This window comes from Symsagittifera roscoffensis, chromosome 7 (assembly GCF_963678635.1).
Source record: "Symsagittifera roscoffensis chromosome 7, txSymRosc1.1, whole genome shotgun sequence".
NCBI lineage: Eukaryota > Metazoa > Xenacoelomorpha > Acoela > Convolutidae > Symsagittifera > Symsagittifera roscoffensis.
In genome coordinates this window covers 3,645,420-3,669,723 of record NC_087068.1, presented here as the reverse complement: position 1 = coordinate 3,669,723, position 24,304 = coordinate 3,645,420, and the positions used below count along the sequence as shown (strand labels likewise).

The following is a 24,304-nucleotide window of genomic DNA, read 5'->3' as shown; positions in this document are numbered from 1 at the left end:
GAAGTCGAAAAATCTATCGAGTTTTCTGAGTACGATCCGTTTTTATCAGGACGAGAAACTTTAACATTGGCTGGCGCGAATTCCTGTGAGCTTAGTGGTGAATTTTCAGCCACGAAATGTCGCGGAGATGAGAACCGAAATTTTACGAAATGGAAAAATTACGCAATACTTCCGAACTTACCCAGAAAAATCACCGAAGTCACCGAAACTGAGGAAGACAATGCTCGTGAATCGATGCTGGAGAATCTAGAAGAATCTTCGTCGTCATATTTGACAGCCAATAATTCCCCAATTGTTACCAACGAGTCGCTTCAATACAGTCCGAGGTATCCATTGCTCAAGAAAAACTATCTTACTACGCCTTCTGTGCACACCTCAACGGTATTCGTTCGCTCCGGCTTGAACGGATTTTTAGTGCCTATGAATCTGACATTGGTCAAAACTTCGTTACTTGAGGTTGAACTCGCATTTTTTGAGCACAAATCCCGTCAATATCAGCTACGCAAGCACGCAATCTGCATGTGTAAACTTATTTTTGCTTTGCGCGACTTACTAACTGCTTCTTTCCCGCGAGAAAACCAACACTCGTTGTCCTTTTCGTTCATAAATGACGAGATTAGAACGCTACTAAATCTGCATTCCGAAGCTCCTGGTTTTTGTGAAGACGTTCGCAGCTCCTGGGATTCGCTTGTTGGATGGAGTCGCGGAAGTATATTCTACATTAAAACTCTCAATTACATACTGGAATCGTTCAACGCCACTGGATACAGTCGATTACCTTCGCTGGCCGAATTTCCAGTTTTAGACAGAAACGTAACTGATCTTTTAAGATTGATCCAAACGCAGTATCACAAATATTTCTCGCCAGAAGAGATCTTATCTGTAGCCACAGATGACATTATGTTAACTCAGAAACAAGATTTAGTCAATTCTATCAATAAATTCATTCACGATAGCTCAAATTCCAAGAAACCAGGAACGATTTCTAGAGGATCAATTTGCGCCGCAGTTATAAAACAGTCGCTTATTAATGCTAACTTCTTATTTCTGACACAACCCAAATTTGGGTGGCCAGGTTTGGTTCAAGCCCTGTTCATTGACCGAAGTTCTGGCTATTTTGGAATAGTTCCTTCATATTATGACGATAGCTGGAAACTTAAAACGAAGAACTCCAACGACAAAATTCTTCCAAATTTAATGTCGTATGTCAAACAATCATGCGTTTTGTTTCAGTCGGGGTATTTGTTCGCTATCTATGATAGCGGACCTTATAAAATAGTATGCGCTATTACCCTCTCTGAAAACTGTAGGAAATTCGAACGCATTGATTACCCGGCCGACAGAAATGGTTTCTTCATGACCTTCAACAACCGAGAGCAATCCTTCGTTAGAAGCTCAGTTCAAAACAACTTTCGAAACTTACTAATCGGAAAACTGAAACCGAATACAGATTTTCTTCATCTTATCGAACTTCACGGCGTTTTCTTGAGATCGGTTCCTACAAACTGCGCCCTTCAAGTGTTCAAAGATATTCTCAACAATATTTTGGCTAACGTCTCAGTTCAGGCAAAACTGTAGATGAAAAGAGAAATATGAATTACAATTATCATTAACCACAAACATACATTTAATGGCAGTCTATTTGCAATTAAAAATCAAATATCTAGATTTAATTTTCATATCTAACACATACAACGGAATTCTACTTATCTAACAGTTTTTCAACATTAAATATTCTTCACTAAATTAGTATAAATACCCCAGTATATCAAGTTCAAAATCATGAAGGTCGTAGGAAACACTACTCTCGAATAGTTATCAACCCTAAGAACATTGAAGGGTCTCTTTGGCGCTTTTTGTGTTTTGAAACTGTATTCGTGTTGTAGTGTGAGTTTTTGCGTTCCCGCAGACGATTGATAATTTGAGTTTGGCGCATAAGTGTGCGAGTTGGTCCCCCCGTTTACATGCTCGAACGGCTGGAGGGGGTTGCCGCCCCTTCCTGATCCGAACCCTGGCTGTTGATTTGATAAGTTATCGTTGGGGGGCTGAGAGGTCAGACAGTCGACCTCTTTTAGAAGAGCGAAAGTTTTCATCTCTTGTTCTTCTTGAGCTTTCTTCAAGTTCGCCTCTTCCTTTTTTCGCTCTGCTATTTTCTGGCTCTTTTTATCGAGATAGCACACAGCTGAGAACTCAATTAGAGCGGCGAATACGTAGAAGAAACACATGCCGAAGTAGACGTCCAGTGCTTTGATGTTGGACACTTTCGGCAGCTGACTGTTCACTGTTCCTGTCAGGGTGATCATGGTCAGCACTGTGGTGATGGAGAGGGCGGCCCGGGCGGGGATCGATCTGGCATCCACCCAGAAACTGACCCAAGACAGCATGACTATGAGCGTGGCTGGTACGTAGCTCTGTAGCACGAAGTAAAGAATGGTTCTTTCGAACTTGAAAGACACCTAAAACACACGATTTTAATTTACATTTCGCACCCTCAATCACTTTCAGACCATTTTAATTGAGAAGACTCTACCAAAAAATCATAATGGATTCTGTTGCCGTCGCGAAAACACACTTGAAACCATTTTGAGTACCACCGAAGCAATTAAAATGATAATCATAATGCATTGACATTTGTGTCTCAATAGACATACTTTGACGAGTACTCACAAAAATCAACAGAAACGTACCATCAATTATATTATTAAGTAGATGAAACTTAATTCGCAAATCAAATTGTTTGCTAACTGCAAAATTTGAGCATTTTGGTTTGAATATTGCTGTTTCTCTCAATTTTCGGTCTCTATTTATTGACCGCTGCAGGATTTTAGATTCCCTCTAATTTCCACTGAGCCCAATTCGGCCTTAGTGTGTAAATTTACTTTGTGGTAATTTGCGAATTTATAGAAATACTGCACTTCAAAGGGGATAATGCCTTCCCAGTTGCCAGCTATACCAACCTGGCGGATAAACACACGATCATGTAATACTCGATAGCTTACTTAGCCAGGGACGGGAGTAGAGAAAAGGGATCAAGTAGTTCAGGCTCAAATTTGGAAAACAACCCTCATGTCTGTGCGTCACAAATCGATACCACCACCACCACCACCTACAAGGGTCTGGTTCTAGTCCCCTTTTGCCTCTATCAACCTCAACCCCCCTCCCACTCTCACTCCTATTTCCGTCTCTAATTCACGTTGCCTTTCTAGGTAGAAATTTGAAACTCGTTAATTTCTCATTTCTGCCACCCAGCAGGAGATATTCAATACACATATGAGGCTCACAAATTAGATAAATGACAATATTTAATTCTAATTTCTGCCGTTTTGATCAGAACTGGGACAGAACTCAATAAGCATAAATAAGTAGCTCAAACCCCCAACCCCCTCAGCATACAACAGAACCCTAACTACCCTCCGTACTCGAGGGCAAACCTAATCTATCTGATATAATTTAAACTGTGCTTATTCGAGTAGAAAGTAAATAGTCTTTATTTTCTGTACACTCATTATGATGGTAACTTAATCGCCAGTTGATCATTGTCAACAGAGAACTGCCTGAACACTTTGAGTTCCTGCTCGGATAAATGGGGATTTAGAGTTTGTTCTTACCACAGGCAACAGCGTTGTCTCCTAAATCTAATCTAGTATCCTCAAGAATATTATGCTAATTCTGATCAAGTAGTAAATAATGTCATGATAGTAGTGTGAATGGAACACTGTCAAGTTAGTCCCAAAATTAGGTTATGGCGAAAGCTACAATTAACCCACACGGCAAAATACAGCTCTGATCAATATAAGATCCCTACAGCAACCTTGAAGGGGTCTTAATTTTGTTTTGAGCTTAATTTACGAAGCTATTTCTAGAAGTAATCAGAAACCAGTAATCTGCATAAATCTAGAGGTAACTTAAATACAAATGCGATGGCGGGAAAGAAGATCTTTACTTGGTCTCCTCTGTACAAAATGAGAACCGGTCATGCCGATAGTTCAACTTTGATTTTTTCAACTTAATGTAAATTTAAGTACCATCTGCGTGGGCGATTGCAAAAATTAGCAAGCCACTTAAGGGAAATTACCAGATATTGGAACGTCAAATTTCAGATGCCCACTTAAACACTTATCTTAATCTAACTTTCTCAAACTTAACTTTCTCAAATTTAACTCAATCTCATTTATTACTCAAATGTTAAAATTGCAAAACAACATCCTTTCAGCAAATTGTGACGATATATTTTAAAAATATTAATCAAACACTTAAAAAATTTGTACGGTTTCATTGCGAAAAATTGAAATGCGATATCATCATCTCGCACACGCACAAGCATCACTATTATCTTCGAACTATTTTAGACATCGCAGCACGAAACTCCCCCTTTAGTAGCTACTAAAAAAACTGCCACCCCTATAAAGAAAAGCAGTAAATTAGCACAAGAGCGTTCCATTTATAATTCGAATTTGCTGCATTCTGATTGGTCAAAAACTCGACTAACTTAATCTACTTATCAATACCCCCTCTTTCTTGAAGGCGGGAGGGGGAGGGTAAATCTTGAGTAGATCCCAGAAAGCTCCTACCCCACTTTAATTTAAAAAAAAACAATATTTTCACAACATTTTGCATCCAGCGAACACAGTCAGAGCAATTTTTTGACACCAGAATCAATTTTCGGAACTCATCACGGCAGTAGCAGTAAAACTCCAAATCAAGATCGAACAGGCTTCAATTAGAATATCGCTTTTATTAATTAGCTCCCAGTCCTGGTCAGTGCAGGACCAACCGTGGAGGAGGGAGCCCTATCGGTCGACCTCGTACGTGCCTTGCCTCTGCAGAACCCGATTTTGCCAAGGAAAAACAGTGTCCCACTACTTGACCCCGCGTTATTTAACCCCTTATGTTTACACTCCCTTCTGTATCATCCCGTTACAAGATAACCTCACAACAATTTAACCCCTTTTGATACCGATAAATTTTTTCACATATCGTCCTTTTACAACTATAGTAGCATTCCAATTAAGTGTGCTTCTTGAAGCCAAAAAAATCCATTTTTAATTCACTTGATGTATTAAAAAACACCCGATTGCAGAAACCCTTCGCACTACGTGGTTGAAGCAATAAGAAGACAGGGTATAAAGAAGGCTTAATGTTTGTTCCATCCTCTAATTGGTTGTTGCACGGAAATGTTAAAACCCAAGTTTCAAAAGCATTAACACGTTTCCTATTCAACTGTTTACAGAAAAGCCGATCAACGTAGGACTGCTGCGGCTTCAGGGGCTGTGCTTCATAGCCGAATAATCGAGAGATAGAACGTTAAATTAGCCAATAAAAAGGCAAAACTGTACCTCGCAAACACTAACAAACAAAGAGGTAAAAGAGGCTCTAAAAACTCAACAAGATTGCTCGTATCAGGTCGAAGCCCTGAATGTTCCGACTGCCATTTAAAATTTATGAAGCACCGCTTGCTTAAATAAAACTGATGAATGTTTTAACTTTTGTAAATCATCCCCCCACACACATAGATTTCGCTCCTAGTAACGTAGCAATTATAACAAAAAGCCTACTTCAGCCAACTTGGAACAATTACTAAGACATATTAAATCGCCGCTTACGAGTTAATAGTGCGATGTACATCTCGCGTTAATTGTCCCAAATCAACCATACTTTTGAAAAACTGAGCTGCAAAAAGTACTTGAAATAAGTAAAAAATTTCCGACTTTTGTCTCGATAGATGATCACAAACAGCCTTAACAAGCATTGAGAATCAATGGACGAGAGGCAACAGAGGCGACGAAACTGAGGTCATAAAAATTACAGCTATCAAATTTTAAAACTGCAAATTGTTACAAACCATCCCTCTCGAAATACGCCCACATCACTAAAAAATCGCTCTTGAGTTGACAGAATATATGCTGGCTCACTAAGCTGATATAACACAGGCTGAACCCGTTTAACCGAAAATAAAAAATACAATTGTTCAAAATTAGAGCAGGTAACTACAGAACAACTTCCAATTTCAGTAAAAAAAACAGTTTAATAAAAACCTTGGAAGGCAACTGCTTGCAAAGCGTACCGAATAATATAATTTAATTTTGGCAAACGGAAAATCAGCCGGCAGAAATTAGGATGAATTCACAAATTCGAAAAAAAAAATCTAAAATTTTTCAATAAATATATTTCAAAAAATATTTTTCAAAATAAAACTAATTACCACCAATAAAACTCTAAGAGGTAATTTTATTTGAACTGTCAATGTCAGCTTGTACGTTTTGCACGTGAAAAAAAACTTTACTAACTAACTGCACGCATTTCTTACAGAAAATGGAAAAAATTGTTCAAGGGAAAAAAATACAAGCTCCCGATTACAAGTCACTTGCTCTCTACGGTGAAAAAAAACTCAAAACTTAATGAGAGTGTTTTTTAAATTCACCCCCCTATACGCTATGTAAAGAACAAAGTGATAGATTTCGCATATTGCAAAGAATTAAATAGACCAAATAGCATTAATTATCCAAACATATTGCCCAAATCCAAATATATTACATTAATTATCCAAATATATAAGAACCACCCCGAGCACAAATAAGTCGAAATTCGGATGAAAAAAAAAACGAAATAAATCGGAAAAATACAAGACTTCAAAAGACTATGTGGGGATTATACCCACGATCACTACGCAAACACTTAGTTAGTCCCGTATACCACATTTACCTAGTAACTACTGGACGTTATCTAAAAAAAAACAGACAAACTTGAACTCATACATGATGACAATAGTTCGTATCAGGAATTAATTCACGGATAACGCCCTTTATTTGTCAGTAAGGCTTTCACTAAAGCTAAACAAGACTGCTCGTATATCGGGGCAAAGCCCTGAATGTTTCGACTGCACTTAAGGCCAGTTGACAAGTTTTTTGGCTCAACTAAGTTTGTTTTTCATTTTATGCCCCACAATGTAAAATACTAAAAGTGTGTTTAGCGTCTCGTATTGTGATAACAGGATTAAATTGCTGGCCTCAATTCAATTTGGAAGGCATTATTTTGCTTCTTTCTCGTGTTATAAGTACGCAAGATATCGCACTTTAATAATCCCGAATTGGCCAAATCAGCAGTTTTCAAACGCCTCTAAATTTACGAAAAATGATCACAGGGGAAATATATTTTTAAATTTGAGCCTAGGACAACAATATCTCTCAAATGGTACAAATAAATTCCGTCAAAAACGCGTAGTTAACATGTCAAAATTGACTGAATAAAAACCCACACCAAGCATAAATATTCCGCATTTTCTTCGAAAGTCGGAACAAAAGCTTGATTGATGAGGGACAGAAGCTGGCAGTCTCGGGGAACTATGCTCGACGACATTCAATTTAAAATTCTCAAACTGCATACTTCCATCCAGGAAGCAATTTATTCATACACACCCGAACAATACAACTGAAACACACACGATTGAACAGCAATTTCAATTTGCAAACGGCAGAAGAATTTTTGTATCCCCCTTCAACATTTTAGGAAACGAAATCAGAATGTCCTGTTGAAGCTGTCTAAATCGCCGAGCAGATAATGCATCTGAAGTTAGCTTCATTTTGTTAATGGATCCCCAATTCTGTTCTTCAGAGAGGGGAGCTGTAGAATGGCCACTTGACCTTTAAGATCTTCTCAAAACTGTCAATTGAAACTCAACAATTCAGGAAGTTGAGTTATTTGACTTAATATTGCGATTATTTCTTCATAACTTGTCGTCCCTCTGAAAATTCAAGGCGCAAAGTGTCAATCTTTATCGAGGATAAAGCGTCCGATTACTGACTAAAAACTGAAAACTTTGATTTCAATTAAAAAATTGGGCACGTGAAAAAAAATCGAGTGACGTCAATTGGGCACAAAGGAAATTTTTACTTTTTCTGACATTTTTACAGTTCGCTGACTAGCTGTGAAGTCTTAATGTACATTTTTAAGGCAGCAGCAAAAGAGTTGAAAAGGAAGCTGAGATGCATTACTGGATGAACATTGATGTTCAATTATTAATAAATGCGATGTTCAAGTTTATCTCGCGGAGATAGCTGACAACGGCCCAGACAGAACAATGACATTGGCCGATGGGGGGAAAAGCCCTTTCATAACCAACTACTCCTCTGCTGCAGTCGAGAGGCGGAGGGGGGAGTTGTTTCAAAGCAAATTAACTGAGCGAGCAAAAATCGATTATCTAAATGAAAACCATCCTTATCAGCCGAAATTGCAAAATTGAAAGTTATGCGCTGAAATAAAACAACAGCAACTAGAGCCGGTTGCTAATCGAAAAGCATAGATTGTAACCAGCACATTATTTGAAGCTTAAAAAATGAAAAAAGTATAAAAAAACTATTGTTTCGTTTTAATAAAAGTTTCCGTTTCTTTAGAGAGATGAAGAAGTTGAGCTCGCTGAGTTGACTGAAATAGACTGAAATCAGGTCAAAATAAACCTGGTGGTATATAAACCTGCCGAAGTATCAACCAGTCGAAATATGTAAGTGTAATATACACAGAGACGAAGTTGCACTTCGCATACACAAGTTAAAATATGACCGATAACGCTACTGGGAAAAACCGAGTTAAACTTGGAGTCTACAAAATTTCTTAAGTGACGCACGCCAATTCTGAGCCTACATAATTGCAAAGTGACGCAAGACAATTATGACGATTTAGCAGTACCAGTCAATTTAAAAAAAAACAAGAGGCCAGCTAAAGCTGGAAACACCAGCTTTAGCTGGTATTTTGTATTGATGCGGAAGGACCAGGGTAGTTTCAAAAACAGACCTATAGCAAAAAAATTATATCACAATATAATGACTTAAAAATCTTTTAATTTCATCAATTACTTCATTTTCTTAAAAAAATTGAAGTGATTACAAGAGCTTGTTAGGATTAAAGATGCTAACACATTGCTCATTAGATTTGGGTGGGTTGTTTTCGAGAGTAGTCAAAAAATTTCAATAAACGGTTAAAAAAATCGAAAATTTGACTTTTCCGAAGGTCATTAGTTTTGCCTGAAAAAAGCGGGCGTAACCGTCTATACATTGGAGCTACCCACCACAACCCGTTCTTCACTCAGAAATCAATATCTCAGATCTCGATTCGACTTTTCTGAGAATCATGACTTTTTGTGTAGAAGAATGGGGCGTAACCGCTTATGCAAGTGAAAATGCCATAACCCGTTCTACCCAATCAAACAAAAACCTCAGATTTGAGAGGGTTGTTTTCGAGAAAAGTCTTAAAGTTTTATAAAAGGTCAAAAAAATCCGAGCAGCATAACTTTTTGTGCAAAAAGACTTGGGCGTCACCGCTTATGCAGGGGAGCTTCCTACAACTTTTTCTATCCGTTGAACCTAAAATCCCTGATTTGGGAGGATAGTTTTCGAGAAAAGTTTAAAAGCTTCAAAAAACGGTTGAAAAATCGAAAATTTGACTTTTCTGAGGGCAAAAATTTTTTGCAGGGGAGCTTCCCACAACCTGTTTTATCCGTTGAACCCAAAATCTCAGATTTGGAGGGTATTTTTCGAGAAATTTTAATAAAAAAATCCAGAAAAAATTTTGGAGGCTGTAGAAAGTATAAAGAGTAAGGTTAAAAGAGACTAGGGGATTATGCAGGCACACAGGGGAGTGGGTGGAATTTCCATTGGTACCACTTTTTTGAAAATCGGTAGAGTCGTTTTCGAGAAAAAGTAAATTTTTGATAACAGTGAAAAATTTTTCCCAAGCGTCTAAAAAAAATTAGAAAAAAACCAAATCCCATAGATTTTTATAATACCTGTTTTAATTAAACAAGAATTTACCAACTAACATGCCTCAATTTATAGAGCGGACGCATTTTAACTAGTATACAAAAAAGTTCATAAAAACATTCGAACCTGCCCAGGTTCGAACCCTCTTATTTTGTTGCTGGTCTCCTTCACTACCTCTACGCTACAGATGCATGATACCTTAAAGCTAAAGTGCTATTTGCCATATAACAGTCTGTGTTAATATCCTTAGCATTCGCTGCACTTAATAGCTGGATCAAAATGAACACTTTCAAAACGAACACATTGTGTCGCAACAATATTTACGACTTACACTGGAAAAAAAAATAGTTCATACTATAACACAAGCTATGCTTGTGTAAATAGTTATGTAACAAGAACAATAGTCATGCAAACTTCATTTATGTAACGCAACGTTTCGGCTGGCTTATATAAACTGCATTTTCGGTTGGTTTATACCTATCTCGAACACCTTACCACTAAGTCACCAACTAGAAAAACCTCATTGACACGCGCTGAACAGGCAGCAATTAATGCTCCTTAAATAACCGAACGCAACTGATGCTGCTTGAAATATAAAACAGCAACAACTTTGGAAGCAGATAAAACAGCATGCCTTACGGCCGCTTTTGAAATTCCCTTTTGGTTTCTTATTTCTGAATCATCAAGCTAACAGTATTAATCTCAAAATTAAGAAACACTCTTTTCGGTTCTTTATCAATTCAAAAATTATCCATGAACAGTTATCCATGAACAGAATCACTGGGTTAAAACTGTTTTTCATCAACGACTTCGCCTTGAATTATTTAACATTTTCGGAAGCCCACTAAAATATTTATTACATCTAGTTAATTACACTTCACAGTTCATTACTAGCTTTTGTTGCTTTGCTGGTTGAACAATTTCTCAGCACTTCGTAAGCCAAGAATATCCAACGAGGAAGCAGAACACGGTCTGAATTTAATATCGCTTTCAAGTCTTTTCAAAAATCCATTTCTGGAGGCAAAACGCCACACGAGTGCTGTTCTACTGTCAAAATGATCGATTTCATCGACCCGCCATTAATCAGCGTACAGTGCCCGTGGAAGTCTTAAGCTCTTCTTCTCATATTAAGACGCTCGCTTCTCAATAACTATAAATCAATAAAACTCTTTTCATTTGCTTCAATAAAAATATTTCTCTTTTTCAAAGGCTCGCATATTTCTTGAATCAGTAAATCAACAGCTGATTAAAATTTAAAATAATTTTACGAGACAGGTTTTATGAAGTATAAACCGTCTTGCTTATGCTTTCCTTAAAATAAAACTCAAGTTTCATGGTTGATTCCTCTATTCTTTCAAGTTCCCTTTTATGCTTCGGTGAAATTTAAACTTTGATAAAACAAAGCCTTCTTAAATCAAAACTGGGCTTCAACCTACCAGAAATAGTGACAGAGTTAGATTTTGATACAAGTCCGAAGTCTTTGAAGACTGGCCGTAGTATCAGTTCGACCGTCTAACTGACGGTAAAATAAATTGTTATCAAATTAAAACCGGCAAGAGCGAAGTGTTCCTCAAAGCACTTTAGCGTAATAAATCTTAATACTTCAAAAAAATATGACGGCTTATTAAACGTCGCAGGGAGCTTCATAAACTCCATGAAAACGTCTGTCATCTGTCTGAACTCAGAATGAACTTTTAAAAGATTAACCATGAACTCGAACTACAGCAGTCTGAAATTGAAAATATAGCCAATCGAGATTGGAAAAGAGTAATGAACGCAAGTAAACATAAAAAAAACACTGACTTTGTTGAAAAAAAACTTTCGAATTTCAAAGAAAAAAATAGATGCCCTTTAAGCTTTTTGATTTTCTATAAAGATTTATGACTGGCGCTTTTTTGGTAACATTAACCCAACTTGAGAAAACTGGATCAACAGGTAAAGTTTTTAATCCGCTGAAAAACTTAAATTCCACTTTCGAAACTAGAAATCATTCACATTTTTTGCGCCATTTCCACGTTCATATTTGAAGAGTGCTATTTAAGTAAATTTCAGCAGATGAATTTCAATTGAACTCAAAAAGTGCAATAAATACCTAAGTGCATTTATAAATGCATCAATATGTATAAATGCACATCTGTAGTTATTAGAGACTTCTATGGACATTTTAGGACTTGAAAAAAACAAAAAAAATCACCAAGACCTATATAATAATCTTCACTACGTTAATTACCCTTAAAAACAAAGATGGTGAAAACAAACAGTACATTGATTACCCTTGAAAAACAAACAGTACGTTGATTAATCTTGAAAAACAAAGATGGTGAAAACAAACAGTAGTCAGAAATCGGAATCTAACTTTTCAGAAACCACTAATGCAAAAATTTAAAACTAAAGCAAATTAAGCTTATGTAAATATAGTAGCTTTCAATCTACTTCCGCCAATGAATTTTCAGTATTAAATCAAATGAAACCATGTTCAAATACGGGTTAATGACATTGTTCACATATTAATGTTCGGACACGAACTCATTTGGGTGTTTTCCTTTTTACTTTACTTTTTTTTCCAGCGAAATCAGTTACCACAAGATAATCATCGGAATTAGCCAATTGAGATTCGAATGACTTTAACAAATTTCAAAAACTTTTCCCACTGTCGAGAAAAACAGGATGAAATTTTTTAGTTTTACTCTAATTTCGAGCGAATAGGTCTCATTAAAACGTTTCAGGTAAGTAGTGAAAACCTTGTATTTATTTCAAGAAAACTAGTCTTGGAAGCTGCATTTAGCGCTTCCTGTGCAATAAAAAAATTATTTCAAAAAACTTTTCTACATATTTTTTCATTTATTTTATTCAGTTTTCCACGACAAAAATTGTCGAATATGCCTTATTTGTTGACAATCTATACAAAATATAGTTATATTATCAAACTACATACAAAAGAAAACGATACTTCCATGGAAACAAAGCTAACGGACAGGAGGAAAAGACTTAGAACGCACGTAAACAGAAAAAAAACTGACTTGAAAAAAAAACTGACTTCTTTTTTGGAAAAAATCTCAACTTTCAAACTTCAAAAAAAGTATATGGCCTTAATGCTAAGCATTATTTAAAAAATAAATGCCCTTAAGGCTAAGATTAAAAAAAACACTTTTTTTGATAAAATTAACCCAAAACACTGGATCAATAGGTAAATTTCAGGTTCCGATGGAAAATCTGAAAACTAAAATCCACTTTCGAAACTAGATTTTGATCACACTTTTCGTGACCTGTCCCCTTGTGCAATTCGAGAGTGCAGTTTGCTTTCCTTTTAACAAAGGAAATCAAGTGAGTTTAAAAAGAAACCTAAAATCAAAACGCGCGAAAAATCAAAATTGAGCGTTAACAAACTTCATCAATATCCAAACAAAAAACAAAAGCCATGAAGACCTAAAAAAAACTCTGAATCACGTTTATCGACTCCTAACAAAGACCAAACCAACAGAGAGTTGCAAGAAAACAAGGAAACCAAAAAAAAAGTTGATTAGGAAATTTTGAACATTTTTCAACTTTCGAACTTCCATGACAAAAAACGAAAATGAAGCTCATTGAAATTCAAACACTGTGTACGATCGGATCGGCCTTCAGATGGTAAAATAACCCCACAAAGATGATAACTTTTTCAAGTTTGCTGTTCGATAGTCGAGTTTGTCTTCATTTCAACAGAAAAATGAAATGAACTGAGAAAGAAATTAAAATTCAGACCGTAAAAAGACCGTTACTGATAGGCAAACCGTAAGTTTGCCTATCAGTAACTCTTCTGCTGGGAGTAAACTGCAATTTACGAGTTAGACAAGAACTCGAAACGATTTTTTCCACTTAGATATATCATGTAATGCCTCTTGATTCTTGATATTTGGTACATTGTTTAAAAATGACCACTATCGCAAAAATGTGATTAAACAATTTTCAGAAGGTCCACGCGAACTTTTGGTATAATGCTCTCCAAAAAAAGTGGGTATGAAACTAAAATTATTCAGAAAAGATATTACAAAAATCAAAGGTCTCATCTATTTAAAAAAATTACTGAAATCGTTCCTAGTCAAAAAGTTTCTCATGCATAATGTTGCAAAAAACGCATTATTCACATATTGCATAACTGTTTTTAAAATGAATGACTTTTCAAACTGATCGTGACTGACCTCTAAGTCTGAGAAGTTGCCAGTTGAGAATGAGAGAGTGTAGGAGAACTTCTCGTGGCCTCTATAGCTGAACTGGGATAGCTCAATGGCGTCACTCACTGCCACAGCGTCCCCTCCCCCTTTCTCCTCCTTCCACTGGAGAGACAAGTCTTCGGTGGTGTAGCCGTAGGCCTCGATGATCAGCGAACAGTCCTTAAAAAGAAAGTTCCCATTTTTCAAATTCCCATTCAGACAGGCTCAAATGGAATAAAAAGCGTAAGCATTTTTCTACCAGATCATTACCTGAAATAACACTTTGAATCAAAACTACAATTCTCAGTCCTCAATTCTGGACATTTATAAATTTTCCTTCAAACACAAAAATTCAATTTTCATTAAGTATCAGCTAAGATGCCAGACATTTCAATAATAAATAATTATCAACAGAAGAAAACAAAGCCGACAATCTTTACCAGACACAAATTGAGCAGAAAAAATATTGAACTAAAAAATTTAAGAAATATTCAAGTCCCCCTGAAACTACATTTAACTACACTTGCATTTGTAACCTCAATAAAGTTGCTTAGAGGACAAGAAAAATCCATTAAAATACAACTAAGCCGACAATCTTTGAGTAAACACAAATAGTGCCGAAAAAAAATATTAAAAATTCAAGTCCCCTGAAACTACATGAACAGCACTTGCACTTGCAAGCACGTTGCTTGCAGCAAAAAAAAAAATTCGTGACGTGGTAACCAAACCAAAAAAAAACTGGAGCAGACAAGCGAAAGTACGACAATTCAAATTTCACCGGGAAAAATTTGTCATAGGAACAAAATTTGGAAAGGACTTATATAATTCAACTTACAACATTCAACCGACCTACGTTCGTTTCATTTTTTGCAGTTAAGCCGATGCAAAATAGTTTCACTAAGCAGATAAAACAATAACAATAATCAAATAAACTGCTTACAGCTACAAAACATCCGAGGCTACAAAACATCCGGTTACAGCTACAAAACATCCGATTGAAAGGTTCTAATCTTCGAAAATAAGGCAACATCAATTTCTTACGTAAAGTTGTTCTTTTCTTACCTATAATGTGCAAGAAAAGTTGTTTACGGGAAAAAAAAGTCTAGTTTGTGTAATTAGGAACTAGTGTGTTCCTAGGTTACTGGTTAACAGCTTGGAGCAACGGATTACAATAGCAGGCCCCAAAAAACTTTACAAACCTATATAGATAAACACTCAAGGTTGCTTAAATTAACACGGTTTAAGCCGTTGTAACACGTACAAAGACGAGGCGGACCGTTGCACACTTGCAATTCATTACAACACAGCATGGTAGGCAGGTCAAAAAAATGTAAACAAAAACATGTTCGGAGCAAATAACGAATAACATTTTTTGCAAATCTATTAAAATTTTCGTACGATTGCCTCAAATTATATTCATTTTGACCAAAAAAACATGTAGACTAATAAAATTTCTAGCAGTAAATCAGCATATAAACAAAATTGATGAACTGGCTAGCCGAAAAAACTTGGGTAGAGATCTGTTGAGCCGAAAAATTCTGGAAAAAAAACTCTTTGAGCAACAAGCTAGTTCAATAGGAGTTCAATTTTCAAGATTCGCAACCCACAGCACACACACAATTGAAAAATATTGTTCGTCAAATGATACAACTTGAGGCAATAAAGACGATATACGATTAGCCGAAACAGTTAAAGCCGAATAAACTAAGCAACTATAAAAAAATAAAAAAAGGAAATTACAAAAGAGTTCGTTTACAACCAATATAAACACAAATTATGACACAGGCTAATCTACGAATACTTAACACAGGCGAAAGGCGAGAAAATAAGCAACAAAAGCTGGCGACCAGGAGATTACGATTTTGTCCTCATATTTATGCCATGCGCGCGTGAAAAAAATTAGCCACCAATGAAGCTTATCGAACACAACCTATAAAACTTCCAAAGTTAGCAAAAAAAACACCAAAGTGAGCACTATCTTAAGAGAGTAGAGTTTAAGAAGGAAATGTACAATTACACTATTCTCGCTAGATGGGGTAATTTTACTTATTCCGCCCAAATTTCTTAACTTTGCAATAGTCAATGTACAAATGCCGAGAACAAAACACTGATCGCACAGATTGAATAGGTTAAAACAAAAGCGATCACTTTATTCATTAACTGATTTCTAACACAGCGGAATTTTGAGCAGATGTGAAGGCGCTTTCTTCTGAAGCTATTTTCTGTTTTTTTTTCTCTGGCCTGTATCGACTCAAAATTGTGAACAAAACACTTTGAGATAACGCTGAAACTTGATTAGCTAATTCTAGCCAATCAAATTGAAGTAGAATAGTTTCAGTTCAAGATGTTGAAATTTTGATTTTTGGGTGGAGTTTGATTACCGAGTAACGGGCATAGACTCGAAACTTAAGACCTGGAGATCGATTCTCGCAATGAAACAAAAAAAGATTCTTGTAAGCTTCACTTATTCTCTGGTTCTACAAAAAGTGGTGTTATTCATTGTTTATGAGAAAAAATTGGGTTAAGATTAGACAAAAAAGTGAAGAGAACAAAAGTTGCTTAGAACTTTTCCAGAACTAATATGGTGCAATTTCTTTTTTAAAAGGGGTCATTTTGGCTTTTTGTGTTAATCGAGAATTACGCTGAAACCACCGAGCTAATTGATGCGAAAGTTAAATAAAAAAGCCTCTTACATAGCCCTACAAAGCTTTTCTTGAAGAAAAAAAATCATTAAGACCTATATAATAAAAAAAAATCACTATGTTCTTTTACACTTAAAAATTTACGAATTTCTGTGAGAAAAGTTAGCAATCTGACGTTCATGGGACATTCAATAGGAACTGCTATTTGATCAGTCTGTGAAATGTTTCAATCCCGATAACCTAGTTTATCGCTTTGTCCAATCCAAAAACTCCTCCCAGATTTACGTTTTTATCGATCGCTGAAATTACTTTAGTTTTACTACTGAGTAAACTTGCAAAATTTTAATTAACGCTTTGCAAATGCAACTTGCATCCTATTTCCACTTTCTAATTTCCCGGGTAGTCAAATTCCAATTTGCAGGTAAATCACAACTTGAAATTTCACAGCAGCACGTAGGCAGGCAAAGTGTTACTTTACTTGATAGACGAAAAGGAAGGTGGCTTGAATCAAAATCTGAGATTAAATTGACTGGCCAGTGACACTAATACCACTGGTCCATACTTTTCAATCCAGCCTAGTCAATCCCCCCAAATGCCAGTTCAGAAATGAACTCCTGCTCCTTGTCTAAATCTAGTCTTATGCCTGTGCGTGTACACCTACCCTCAAATGCCTGGCTGTCTTACTTAACTGTACTTAGTGCCAAATTGCCATCCTGCTTTCCATTTCATTATTGCAGTCGACCCAAATCCGTATATATGCATTATACACCTGTATAATGCACAGCGTGTGGGGGTAAGTGCGTTTGGGGCGGGGGGGGGGTAGTGTTCGTCCATAAATTTATTCCCACCCCTCACTTTGCTTGTATCCCATTTTAATTCCCCAAAAAGGGGAACAGCACGACCCAAGCCAGGGCAGAACAGCCGCAACTAAGACAAGAATCGAAACAGTTTAGGGGAATTTGCATGTGCATTAGGTAGATATATCTGTCACTTAAGTGTCAATTGTGACGTCGTGTTTCGAGCAGAGCGGAACCCCCTTAAAGGCTAGTAGATTTCAATCCAGTTCTACCCTGTGCTGTACTATTCGAAAGAGAGTAGTGTCAATTCTGAAGTGCCTGCCAATCGATATTGCTCTTTATAATACAGCACTTATGATCTAAATTCATGACTGCTTCAGCCAATCAATACTCCATTTAACTGAACAGAACGGATCAAATGATTCACACATGAATCAAGATCAAGCGGTCGCTTCTTTATAGAAAAAAAAAACAAAGTTACGAGGTACCAGCAAAAACAAAAAAAACAGTTCTATAACAGCTTCCACAATTTAATAAACTGTTTTTGTTATCAAATTTTAAATAAAATGATAAATTGATAAACCTGCTACAGCACACGGCTCGAAACTCGAATTCTGGCTATAGGAAAAATCAAGATTTGAAAGCGGTCAAAAAGAAAATTTCACTTCGCTTATTTCAAATACCGTTTGCCCTCATTACTATTCAAAATAACAATACATGATTGCGTAATAATTGATCTAATTCGGTTCCTGGAAAATTATGTTAATTGAGCTGTCCTAAGGGTAAAGGTGAGCAAGTATGTAGTGAGAGGAACCTAATCAAAGTGAATAGAATACACAACAGAACAGGCGAGCTATGCACTTCAGTCGAGTTAACACCTCCCCCCCCCCTCCACGCTAGCAGACCAAATAGAATTCTTTTCCACTTCTCTCAACAGATCATGATTTCAAAATTGATTTCTACTGGATATAAGCTGGACCCAGTTTAAAATCGTGCCTCAAAGCGGTTTAGGATGTAACATCGATCTTAAGTGGAACTATTACTATTATTCAATCAGAACCAAGTATACCATAAACAGCGCAAATCATCCTTTTGTCCAGGCTTCATAGTGGAATGGAATATCTTTATTGGGGTGAAAGGTCAAGGAATGTGGGGTTCAACTTGAAACTAAAATTATGTTTCATTGTCTTGGCTTTTAACGAGCTTCTTATCTCTATAGTTACCCATTCGAAGCTTCCCGTTTCTAAGGCCAAAGATCAGTTCCACAATTCAATGTAGAAATTTCCATTACACCAAATTAATCTCGGCGAAAAAGAAAACAAACATGAAAAAATTAGCTTGTTTCAGAAAACATTCGCAACAGCGTGAACGCAAACAGCCTCGAACTGTCTGCACCACAAGAACTAATTTCCGTTGATTCCAATTAGGATCTGTTAGCAAAAATGTACCCCAAGGTCTGCCTAAGTTGTTACATAAGACCACACACCACCGAATAACTATTTAATTGCCTGGTACGCCCTGCCCTACCTTCCTTACCGTCGAGATCTTGTGGGAGGATAACGGGAGTTTTTCTAGGTTCTCCCAACAAACACTAACTTCCCAGTTAAACCGGAGGTGGAGTTTAACTAATTTCTCCACTCGCCTAAAAACTAGGCCCCTGGAACGGGAATATTTCACCACATGCAAACCGCTCTCTTAAATGTACAATACAGAGAGGAGATGTCGACACAAGCAAGAATCGCTATCACCGGAGAAGGTGTTCCCCTTCTATGTCGGACCTGTCGATTCATAGTAACGATTTTGAAAGTGGAACAAGTTTCGGAGGTCGGTTTTTCGAATGGATAATTCGTTGAAGTAATTGCGGTCAACAGAAAATCATTATTTATGGCTCAAGTTCTTCTTGTTTAGATCAGTGCCATAGTAATCAAGATAAAAATGTATTGAATAGCAAACATATCAGAAACTTATCGGACCAGAAAATAGGTTATTGGATAAATCAACAACCCATTTACGGCGACATAAAAGAACCGATCAAAAACGCACGCACTGATGCAATCAAAAAGAACGGACACGTAATGTCAAAATACTAACGAATTCAAGATAACCAGCTCATAACATAGTGTAAATGGGCGCCTAAGATCCTTGTGAACAATTTTGGGGTTGGTCGACGAAAAATAGGCGTGCTGTTCAAACGTAGAACCGAATTAGGACAGCCGATTGCTGTGCAAGTAGCCACAGACTGTTCGGACTAGAGAAAGATTACTGAAGCATTTAAAAACAGTTCGACAAAAACCGAAAAAAGTGAATGATTTTTTTTCGTGAATATTCTGTTTTTTTTTCTACAGTAAAATAGGGCATAACTTTGTGTGAAAATTCATGTAATTTAGTCTGCAAAACATTTTTTTAAAATTTTTGGAATCCGATTCACGGCTGAAAAATAGCTCTAACCACAATGTCCCATTCAAGGATATAATATGCTACCATACTTGACCTTTTAAGAGCTTCCTTAGAAGTAACCAAATGCGCTGAAAAAGAACACATCCTAACCCATACATATTCTTCACATTGTGAAGAGGTTCGAACAGGAACAAGAACTACCTTTCAAGTTTCAATTAGATCTAACAAACGTAAACGCGGAGCTCCGTACTGTTTTATACACACCGCAATCGAAATGACAAAGTTCAGATAACTTGAAATGGATGTTTGTGATATCTCAACTGAATATCAAATCGAAATAAACCAAATGACAGTTGGAAAATGTCAGTGAGCTTTTCTAATTTTGAGTTTGAAATGGATAAACATATCACCTAAAGCTCTATGAATTTCAATAATTTCTATTCTATGGTTGACAATTTTTGTTTAAAATAACAATTATTGAGAAAAAAAATAACCCCCCATTCTGAGGGATTTTCGGATTCATTGGCAATTTCAGAAATTGAAACCCACTTCAATTACTCTTTCTTAAACAACAAGCGGAAATTGCCTTCCTTTAGCCGAATGAATTCAAATTTTAAAAAATAAGTCAAACCGCGAAAAACCAAATTTGAGCGCGATCAACTATTTAAGACAGCTTCCTGAGAAAAACTCATCAGGACCTAAAAAAGCGTCTTCACTGAGACTCACAAAACATAGCCAACGTTCACTACGTTCATTACTCTTAAAAGTGAACTGAGCAAAAAATATCCTACATGGTTTTGAAATCAGAACTTAGCCAACAGTTGGGAAAATGTCAATGAACGCAACGAAACCAAAAAAACTGACCTGTTTTGGGAAAAAAAATCAAAATATACTCCCTTGCAGATTTTCAAATTTCAAAAAGAATTTCTGATTGGCACTTTTTTGATATAATCAATGCAAATTGAGCAAAATGATCGATAGGTAAAATTTATATTTCGGTGAGAAAACTGAAAATTAAAATCCACTTTCGAAACTAGAAATTGTTCAGGTTTTTTTGCGACCTTGTCACAGTGCAGTTTGACAGTGGAGTGTGCTTTTCTTTTAACAAGCGAAACGAACTTAACTCCGAAAGAAATCAGAAGTCAAAATGCGAAGTATCAAATTTGAGCCTAAAACAAAAAAATCATCACTTATACAGAGTATTCACTACGTTCAACGATTCTTCATCAATGACCTTTGACACAATGACCATCATTAGCAGCGATTTTCTAGCTATCCTAGATCTTTTCGTTTTTGCAACAAAAAAATAAAGTTGTTTCTTTTAGGTTGTTCACTTCTCTCTTAGTTGTGGGGGGGACACAAATATGAGAGAAATGAACAACATAAATGAAAGAACTGTATTTTTTTTGCAAAAACAATTTTGCGCCCCCATACACAGTGAGCAAGAGGTACAACTAACCTGTGTGTCTAGAGGGAAGTTCTCGAGGTTCATGGGACACTTTCCGTGCACAGTCACTCGGGATGAGTAGAGCACTGTGCCGTCCGGGGAGAGGCGGAGGAGGATGTTGGGGACCATGACGTCATGCTTGTTTGCAGACAGAGACTCCGGGAAGTAGGTATCTACACATCACAAACAATATCTGTCACAATCAAAGAAACTCATGTGACGTTTATTCGTAATGATTGACTGACTATACGTGGAAAAAAAGAACCGGCAAGTACCATGAAAATATCAGCAAGTACCTTCAAAATAGTAAAAACATACGAATTATTAGAAACTTTTCGCGTGTTGCTAGGGTTCAATTTTAAAATTAAAAAAATTATGATATGTCGCTCTCTTTACTACTTCAAAAACCAGAGGTGATTGACAATAGATGTTATCCTAATATCGGAACCTTCAAATTCTAGTCACATATAAAAATAGATTTTTTTTAATGCAGCTTGAATCACTAAAGAAAGGTCCTCAATATGATAGCTCACTCGATCATGTCTGATATTTTTGTTATTTGATTTTTTACAGGGTTGACATAAAGGTGTCAGAAACTACACAATAACATTCATGACAGACGTTTTTAACGTTACAAATCGATAATTTAATCTTTTTTAAGTGACATTTTCCTCAAAAAAGCACGCTTTTATGCACTTCGAAAAACAATTTTGGCTTTTCGCATAAAATCATGATAGCATGCAAAATTTATATCGAAAAAACTGGAGCTAGGATATTCTATGATTTTATCGAGGGAGGATTTTCAAAACTAGGAAAAATTTATTTATTTTTTGTAAATGAATTTCTTCTATGAAAGAACCTTTTCTATTATAAGACATAGATTAAGACGCAAAAAGTTCAAACCGGTTCTCGCAACATTAAGAAAAGTTTTTGATTAAATGTTTAAAATGATATATCACTCGACCTATTCATTAGGTGCTTATTATGACTATTAAACCTGATTATTATCAAGTGGTACCAGATTTAGCCAGGAAAAAGAATTAAAATGTAACCAAATTTTTCTCCACGTTCTGTGGTCGGAAAAAAATTGTTTATTTGGGCGGCAATATTATGTAATCAGATGCTACAAACTCAATCATTTCATTTTCTTGAAATTAATTTTGGGTAACTTCTTTTTTGAATGTTTGGTTGACATTTAAAAAGTACTAATGCATCTGTTTTAATCAAACAGCGTCACTTTAGATATTTTATATTTTTTATCTATAGAAACCAATTATCTCTAAATGCAAGTCAATTCCAAAAATTAATTCAAGCGAAGCAGGTTGTTTTTAATCAGCCTAGATGAAACAATTAAAATCAACTTACTTTAAATCAAAATACTTCTTAATCATTATTTTCTTCTTTCAAAATTAATTATACAAATTACATCATATCATCGCGCTTCAACATCCGTTTTGGTTTTCAGAAGATAAAAAAAATTATAAAATGGATTGATCTGTAATTTATAGAGGAAGTTATAAATTGTAAAACTCAAAATCTCAATAGAAAACTGATTTAAAATTGCGAGGCGAAAAAATTGTTTCAGGTTCCAAAAAGACGAAGCAAAAAGACTACATTTTTTGGAACATATAACATGAATATATCAGATCTTTCGATAGGGGTAGAAAAAATAGATCTACTTAACAATCTCCACCCCTTTCAAGAAGGGGAGGGGGAGATTGTTCAGTATATCAAAATGGTCGACTTTTCGACCAATCAGAATGCAGCAAAATTAGAATTCTCAATAAAACTTACATAGGTACCATAGGGGGAGGGGGCGGGATTGTTAAGCAGATCCGAAAAAAATTTACGAATCCAAAATCAGGAAAGCACTTGAAACAATAAAAAAACTGAAAGACGCCAATAACTATAAAAACTAACTCCAACCATTAAACGCTATTGCTGTTTTAAATTATCATTAAGGTATGGAAAAAACTGCATTTTAAGTCATTTGGGCTGTTCAACTCCAACTCAGCTATGTGCTCTCGCAACCACGTTTACGCAAATACAGACTCCGAAAAAACTTCACTGAAATTTGCTAGCATAAACTATGCTTCTGGTCTTGCAATCTCTCATTTGCTTTTTTGATAAAACTTAGGAACTGTTCGACAAAAACTTTACTACTCAAAAGTAAAAGTAACAAGTGGGATTTACCTGGCAGCCATATCTTCCCGAGGAACTCGTGTGATAATGTGATGTCATTGTTCATTGTGGTCTCAAACGTGAGCCTCTCATCTCGCCAGTACTGTCGGAATGCAAAGTCCACACGGAACGACATTTCCGTCTCCGAAATTGGACCAAGACTGTCGACATGCAACGTCACATTCACGAACACTGGCGGACCCCCAAAAGAAGGTCGCAATCTATTGTCGTAGTCTTGCAACAGGTTATCCAGAACCCTGGAAGTTTCCATCATGAACTCTTTTCTATCCTTTTCCACCTGATAAACACTAGCCGGGTCACTTTCGCCATCCAAATCACCATTTAAGTCACTGCTCCACCCAGGAGAGCTGTAGTCAAACGTGTCTGACGAGAGGCTGCTACGCGTGTGTCGTCGCCTAGCAGCCGAATAGCTAATTGGCCGATTCGATTCACGATTCGTCCTTCGATTGGTACCATTTGAGTGATATGGGTAAACATGGCAATCTAGAAGCCACGAGCATAAAAATTGAGACAAGAAAGTAAGTCGAATAAAACAGAAAAAAGTATGCATGACGCCTTGTGGTTGTAGAAGCAATTTTCAAACTTCATGGAATTTGATTGATCGTACTCATTATTGTTGATGAAAAGATTGCTCCATAGTTATCCATTGCGTTTCGCTGTTGGACCTTTGCTCTAAATAAAGTTACATAAGTAGATTGTGATTTTCAACCAACATAATGTAACATATTCACTTAGCACACAAACTTCCTCGGTTAACAAAAAAGAGCAGCCAAAAGCAAAAGTTTAGCATACTGCTCTTTTAAAAAAATTCGGACCATTGTTAAAATACAAGGCGGCGCTTAGTGTCAGTAAATGTCTTCTTGGTGCTACAAAATTA

The 24,304-nt window shown here is 36.3% G+C and overlaps 2 protein-coding genes across 3 annotated transcripts in view; both read right to left on the bottom strand.

The window, feature by feature from the left end:
• LOC134852180 (oligosaccharyltransferase complex subunit ostc-like) overlaps positions 1 to 24,304 on the bottom strand; it is a 506,030-nt gene that overhangs the window by 112,011 nt on the left and 369,715 nt on the right. The gene's annotated exons all lie outside the window — the stretch shown is intronic.
• The window catches only part of LOC134851005 (gamma-aminobutyric acid receptor subunit beta-3-like), a 28,228-nt gene continuing 5,503 nt past the window's right edge, over positions 1,580 to 24,304 (bottom strand). For both annotated transcript variants that reach the window (XM_063866878.1, XM_063866877.1), the window contains exons 2-5: positions 23,419 to 24,099; positions 21,238 to 21,398; positions 13,931 to 14,122; positions 1,580 to 2,456 (exon numbers count right to left, since the gene is read on the bottom strand). In XM_063866878.1, coding sequence (XP_063722948.1) covers positions 1,728 to 2,456; positions 13,931 to 14,122; positions 21,238 to 21,398; positions 23,419 to 23,977 — 1,641 coding nt within the window. In that variant the 5' untranslated portion in view covers positions 23,978 to 24,099 and the 3' untranslated portion in view covers positions 1,580 to 1,727. The remainder of the gene's footprint in view (positions 2,457 to 13,930; positions 14,123 to 21,237; positions 21,399 to 23,418; positions 24,100 to 24,304) is intronic.